The sequence below is a fragment of the Mus pahari genome, chromosome 22 (genome assembly GCF_900095145.1).
Source record: "Mus pahari chromosome 22, PAHARI_EIJ_v1.1, whole genome shotgun sequence".
Classification (NCBI taxonomy): Eukaryota; Metazoa; Chordata; class Mammalia; order Rodentia; family Muridae; genus Mus; species Mus pahari.
The window spans coordinates 27,994,393-28,001,574 of record NC_034611.1 but is presented as its reverse complement, the minus strand read 5'-3'; the positions used below and the strand labels follow the sequence as shown (position 1 = coordinate 28,001,574).

Sequence of the window (7,182 nt, the reverse complement as noted above, 5' to 3'; positions counted from 1 at the left end):
GAAGAGAAGAGAAGAGAAGAGAAGAGAAGAGAAGAGAAGAGAAGAGAAGAGAAGAGAAGAGAAGAGAAGAGAAGAGAAGAGAAGAGAAGAGAAAAGAGAAGAGCTCTACATGAAATGAAGCTCAACCCAACAGGTTAGTGAACATCAATTCCTTTGCTTCACCTGTAAGACATTAAATCCCATACCCCAGATGTGATGTGTTTCAGTTACATGCGCTTAATAGCCAAGACAGTCTGTCTTCTTATTTGTATAATTAACACATCTATGTAAGTTAGAAATCAAAACAAGATTAAAAACAAACAACACAGACTTTGGTATACACCCTGCCCTCACCCTACCATCACTGGACCATTTGTCCATCAGCCACGCTTCTGTGTACACTGACGAAATACATTATTGTAAAACTATAGTTGTATGCTCTAATTCTCCCCCTTTCACGGAAGAAGTAGCATTACCATCGACACTGATCTGCCCTGGCATGCATTTCTCCTCTAAAACATACCCTACAGTCCTGTGTGGATTTGTCACAGTTTTTCCACCCCCACCCAACCCCCCCCCGCACAGTGAATGCTTGAAGGTTTTAATGATTGTCAGTATATACGCCTTCGTTGGTATACAGCTTTATCTGTCTTAACTGCTGACATAGTTTGTCATAACTATAACTATACTGCCCTCTAGAGGGAACATACTTTACACTCCAGTGATACATGAGAGTCTGGTTTCCCAAGAGTCTCCCAGCCAGTAATGTAGATTTTTCAAAAGTAAAGGTATATTTTAATTTATAAGAATACTATTTGCAATATTGGTTCAATGGATTAGTGCCAAGGAACATGGGAATATAGTAAAAATGTCCTTAAATGGAAAAAGGTAAGATGTAATCACTTGAATATTTTACTCACCCGATCCTTAATCTTTTCAGTCAGAAATGGTTTAATCATGGAGAAGACAGCATGGAAAATGACTGGCTCATTTATCAGATGGATCCCACGAACTTTCAATGGAAAGGAATCCTTTTAAAAGGAAAGAATAATAAAAACCTTAATAACGCAACATAAATAACTGCAATTACATTCCTAAAGGCAAGTCTCTTGTAGGAACACATTATCAAGTTCTGGTACGGGTCTGAAAGATGGCTTCTTGGGCAATGTTCTTGATACACAAGCATGAATACCTGAGTTCAGACCACAATCACCCATGCACAGCCATCACAGCTGTGTCTGTCCCCAGAGCAAAGGAACAGAGGAATAGAGGCAGGCAGATCCCCACTCCACCCAGCCGAGTACAAATGGTGAGGTCTAGGTTCATTCAGTTCAAGGCCCTGTTTCAAAATATAAGATGGAGAACCATAAAAGACACCACACATCAACCTCTGTCCTCCAACGCATTTGGGTGAATACGCATGTGTGCACATACACAGCAAAATCTAAAGTGAGAATTTTCAAAATGATTTATTCCATCAACACAAAAACCTGGTTTATATACCATCAGTGCACTCAGAAAAGATCTATAGAAAGCTTGTCCCCACGCCACCCCCCTTAGATTAGGCCAAGTATTTTAAGACCTTTCAGCAAAAAAAAATCCACTCTAGTCACATATAAAGTGTCTCCTAAGTAAACAATGACAACTGGGGATGTATTGATGTAATTTTTTTTAAAAAAAATTATATATATATATATATATATATACGCACACATACACACATATATATAACATATATATATATATATATATATATATATATATATATATATAGAGAGAGAGAGAGAGAGAGAGAATTAGACATCCCTGAAAATTAAAAGAATATAAAAACAGGCACACACTTTTTAAACATTGACATCGGTATATATCTTTATATCTTTAGTATCAAAGTCCTAAAAGGTTAAGACTTGAAAGAAAAATAGATTCATAAATAGTTTTCTTATCCAACAGTTCAATCATTGTTGAACTGGTCCATCAAACGCATGTGTCATCGTTTACATGAGCACTTCCCTATCTCTATGCAAGCTGTATCTAATTTTCTTATATTAGACACCACGCTGCACGCACTGTCTGTATAGGAAGAGAGGTGACTGTAGAACAGCTTTTACCTTCAGCCTTTCTAATCTAGGATCCTTCAATCACTGCTAACTCTAAATAGAAGTCACAGTTCACCACCACCTAGGATAACCATTTGAAAGACAAATGGCAAACATCTTTGAAAGACTTAGGAAAGTAGCTAGGGCATAGTAAACTATTACCATTACAGTGCACAAAGTTCAGACTATATGCAGAATTACCCTTTGTCTAGGTCCCAGAGGAACAATTACTAGATTAAAGATAATGACTATTTCCCCCCTCCAACACACACACACACACACATACACACACACACACACACACACACACACACACACNCGCACACACACACACACACACACACACACACACACACGCACACACAACAGTTGAGATGTATACTCACTGTAAGTACAGAAGCAATCTTCTTGGCTACAGATGGGGTAATTTGGAAAGCATGAGAAATCTGCCAGCCTTCCAGGTCAAATATAGCCTTAACTCCATTCCGTTGAGTTTCCACCTCCTGTACAATGAGCTCTGATGTGATCAGACTTACACGAAATACATCATAGGCTGTAAAAACTTTTGGGTCCCAGTATGCTACAACAAATAAATAAAAGGACATCACATCTTAGGATGAAGAATCCTTCACATCCTTGGGTGAAGAATCAGAGATATTCTTTAAGGGAACAGATTATTTTTAAAGCCTAAAGGATGTTTAGAAATAAAATCATAAGCAAAGGATCATAAATTAAGTAATACATTGAATTTAGGTCCAAATATTTGCCTGCCTCTCCCTCCTTCCTTAAATTTCTGGAAATTAATAGATTTTTAAGAGTATGGGATAGGGATGAATGCAGACCAAATTTGATTCATAAATGAAGTCACATCAAGACCGTGCCTAGAAAGGTGAATGTTTAGTGTCGCTGCCCGTGCTTCAGGTTCAGAAATAGAAAAGTACGAGCCTGGGTTGCCATCAGTAGCAAGTATCAGGGTAACTTGGAGTTTGGATCTGAGGTATACCCTCAAGGTCATGTGCTGCAGGCGTGGTTCCTCCTGCATCAGTGTTCAGCGATAGTGCTTTCTGGAGGGAACTAGCTCAAGAGAGCTCTAAGCTCATCAGTGGGCTAAGCTATCTATGGATTCATAACTTAGTGCACTGTTGTATGTTGAAAGTAGGGCCTAGTTGGAGGAAGTGGGTCACTAGAGATGTGTACCTGAAGAGGTCATTTTGTCTCTCATTCTTACTTGTTGCCTCCTGAACACCATAATCTTGTAAGCTTTCCTCCATCCTGCTCTCCCTGTTATGGTTTGTTGCATCAACACAAGCCTACAGGAATGAAGTCAACCAGTGATGGGCTCGGACCTGTGGAACTAATCTTTCCTCCTTTCGTATTGATTTCCACAGGAACCCTGTCACAATGATAGACAGCCAACTAACACGGCAACCAAAGAGGTTTCCAAAGGAAAGGCCTGTGGAGCAGATAGACAAGCTGGTCACATGCCAGATCTCCGGGACCAGCTGTACAGAGCAGTCATGTCCCTACAGGCTTGAGCAGGAAGCCGATCCTGGGAATGCAGCTGAACATGCCCATGGAAAACAGAGTTCCTATGGTAAGAGGAGTATTGATAATCTTCTCCACACAGCCTGACCCTCCCACCATTCCTAAGACAGGCCGTGGCAGGCAGAAATGATAATAGTCATGGACAGGCAAGCAAGTAGTCTTTAAAAGTAATTCAGATTTATTAAAAACTGTCATATAATACACACACAAAGAAGACAGGAACAAAACTCCATAGGCAAAGCAGGAAAAAAATCAAGTAAACAGTTAAGACAGAAAACTGAATTAAAAGAAGCAATAATTTCAACCAATGTAAGGAGTCTGGAAGCTATTTTTAAGAACAGATAGCTATATGAGGAGAGGAAACTAGGAAAGGGGATAGCATTTGAAATGTAAATGAAGAAAATATCAAATAAAAAAGTAATTGTAATAGAAACCTTAAAAAAAAAAAAAAAACAAAAAAAAACAGATAGCAACAGAAAGATGATTCAGCGTAAAAGTTCTTGCCACCAAGCCTGACCACATGAGCTCAATAGAAAGAACCAGCAAAGTAGAAGCACTCGGAAGGTAGAAGCCAGAGCATGAGGAGTTCAAGGTCATCTTCAGCTATATGGTGAGTTCAAACCCAGCCTGGCCTCTATGAACTCCTGTCAAAAGAAGGAGCAAGGGAGGAAGGGAGGGAAGGAGGAAGGGAGGGGCAAAGAATAAAAGGACAAAAGTGATTAATAACTAAGAAGTCATAAAAACTCAGAAAACAATGATCCTTACTTAGGCCTTCAAGTAAGTGGGAGATGTTATTTATTGAGTAGTCTTTAGGGGTATAAAGAGCATTTATACACATTCCACATTAGTGACCAAGTGACTGCCAACTGGATGCAGGTAGAACAGAGAACCAGTTGTATTGATCTGAATCTCTAAAGAATAAAACACGGTAAAGACACAATTCTGGTAGTTATTCATGTTTAGATGGCACCTCTGATAGGGACTGTCTAGAAAAGATCTCCTTTTCTCTGTTAAATGAGAGATATAATGATACATAGAAAAGCTGATGGGCTGGAGACGTGGCTCACCAGTTTAGACGGTTCTGCTCTTGCTGAGGAGCTAAATTTCAGTCCCAGCACCCATATTGCTCACAACCTTTGGTAGCTCAGCTCTAGGCGAGCCCATACCATCTCTGGCTTCTGTGGCTATCTTCACTTGAGTACACATATTCCTTTGCTAATGCACTTTTTTTTTCTAAGTTTTTAAAAAGATACATATGAAATGGAGGCTGAGGCCAGTGTCCTGTTCGATTCCAGAACTTAAAGGTTGATGAAAGCAGGTAATTTCTATGCTAGAAAAATATTCTCTGTGAAGTGTTCCTCATACAGATTGGTTGAAGGAAAAAAGAAAAAAAAACTGGAATTCATGGCAACAAAGACACAGCACGGTGGAGTTCCTAAGATAGAAGTGCTGGCTAACGACTGAAGCCAAATAGACCTTGGCTTGTTTCTCAGATTTGCTACAAGGAGAGTTGCTCACCACAGTTGCCTAAGGTCCTTTCAGTTGAGCTGGAGTGAAGTCAGACCAGGACACAGATGAGAATCTTGAGAGTATGGTGGGAGAGCCACAAAAACACAGAAGTCTGGCTGAGAACAGAAGAGGAGGGACCGGAAGTGGCCAGGTGGAGGCTGGAGTGGGACTAAGGAGGAGGTTTTGTTTTTAGAGGCTGAAACCTAACAGTTCTAAATGTTGGTATTATTTAGCCTTGAAGAAAAAGATAAATATCTAGAAAGGGAAAAGATGGCTGTTGGGTTTATAGGAAGTCATGATGGGATTTCCCTTTGATTTACAGCAACTCAGATTCTTGGTAAGAATATTGGAATTATGAATCGAATCCAAAAATGTGACACTACTACAGCTGAATACTACAATGATGAAATCCGAGCTCAACAAAGGAAATTTCCAGATCACAAAATAGTATTTGAGTAATTACTAAGCCAGCCCACTTGTCTTGACCTGTTTGGTCCTCTAGTCACTTTCTGTGAGTATAAATGAAGTTCAGTGTCTGAAATTCTCAATAGTTCTGTGTAGGCTAGTGGCTACTGTAGAACAGCATCTTTATAGAAGGTTCTATTGCACAGTATTGTCTGACTAAGCAAGCTCAATAAAGAAAGACATGAGAAATTAGAATTTTCATTTGTTCCCTAACATCTACCTAGAATTTCTCATTCATTGTTTGCCAGATAATGTTCCTGTTGTAATATGTGTGTGTGTTATGCACTATATAAAACAAGATGTAATTCTCACAATTCTCATAGTAACTCTGTGTTACAGACATAGATATATATAAAAAAATAAAATAATAAAATCAACATGCTCCATAGCTTCAATTCATAACTCAAGTACGACTGATAGTGAATCTTCCTTGTTAAATATAGAAGTTGGTCTCAAAGGCCTCACACTACATCCTCTGTCACAGAGTTGATAACAGTCCACATATCATAGCAAGGGCTCTGTATTTTCTCACTGCTTTTACTGTACTGACGTGGTACAGAATGGAGATGGCTACAGTAGGCTTCTATGAAAATAGTCTGTCACAGGTGCAGCTACATCATAAAAAGTTTATTCTGTCTTCTTATTTTATTCATAAATCCTAAGTTTCCTTTTTTCATTCTAGAATAACATAGCACACAGGAGAGTTGCAACCTACCTTTCTGTTCTGACCTTCCTTATACCCTACCTATCTTAGATGTTAAATATCTTTGAGTTAAACAACCTATCTCCTCCCACTCCCCGTGTGTGTGTGTGTGTGTGTGTGTGTGTGTGTGTGTGTGTGTGTGTATGTAACATGTACACTTGACTATACATGGAAGTCAGAGGTCAATGATGGTATCTTTATCATCTATCCCTAATTTTTTGAGCCTGGAGCTCATTGACTTAGCTAGCCTGGTAGACTGACGAGCCCTGGGGAATCTACCATTCCCCATCATTAGGATTACAGACAAGTGCTGGAGCACTAGCTTTTTCATGAGTTTCGGGGATCTGAACTCAGGTCTTCATGCTTACTTAGCAGCTTTTTACCAGCTGAGCTCCTAAATAACAAATGTTTAAATAACTATATTCCCAGGGGCCCATACTTTACAGTGGGCCTGTTAGTTTGCTGCTACCGTATTTGTGATTAAAAAAACCACATTGGCTTTCTTACTACAAAAGTATTGTTCTATTGGCTTTCTCACTATAAGAATGTCATTCTCATTTATTTTGTCTCCATTTCCACACTAAATACAATAATTGTCCAAAGCCAAGACACTTAGAAAAGCTGAGGAGGTGAGTAGATGAAAAATAAAATAAAACATCTGGCTCTTTCACCTGCTTGCCGTGTGGGACTGAGCAACTGCTAGATGCTTGGACTTCATTCACAGCTGCTACTGACCACTGTTGGGAGTTGGACTGCAGACTAGATATTAAATGCACTTTTTAAAAGTATTCTAGAGAAAACATTTAAGAAATCAAGAAAGGCACCGCTGCACTGCCGGGGAAAGAGCGGACTGGTGAGGGGACCCGCAGCAGCTGGACCCGATCG

The 7,182-nt window shown here is 39.5% G+C and overlaps 1 protein-coding gene across 3 annotated transcripts in view; it reads right to left on the bottom strand.

The window, feature by feature from the left end:
* Ttpa (alpha tocopherol transfer protein) overlaps positions 1–7,182 on the bottom strand; it is a 21,665-nt gene that overhangs the window by 5,650 nt on the left and 8,833 nt on the right. For all 3 annotated transcript variants that reach the window (XM_029533447.1, XM_021222356.2, XM_029533446.1), the window contains exons 3-4: positions 2,462–2,655; positions 900–1,010 (exon numbers count right to left, since the gene is read on the bottom strand). In XM_029533447.1, the coding sequence (XP_029389307.1) occupies positions 900–1,010; positions 2,462–2,655 (305 nt within the window). The remainder of the gene's footprint in view (positions 1–899; positions 1,011–2,461; positions 2,656–7,182) is intronic.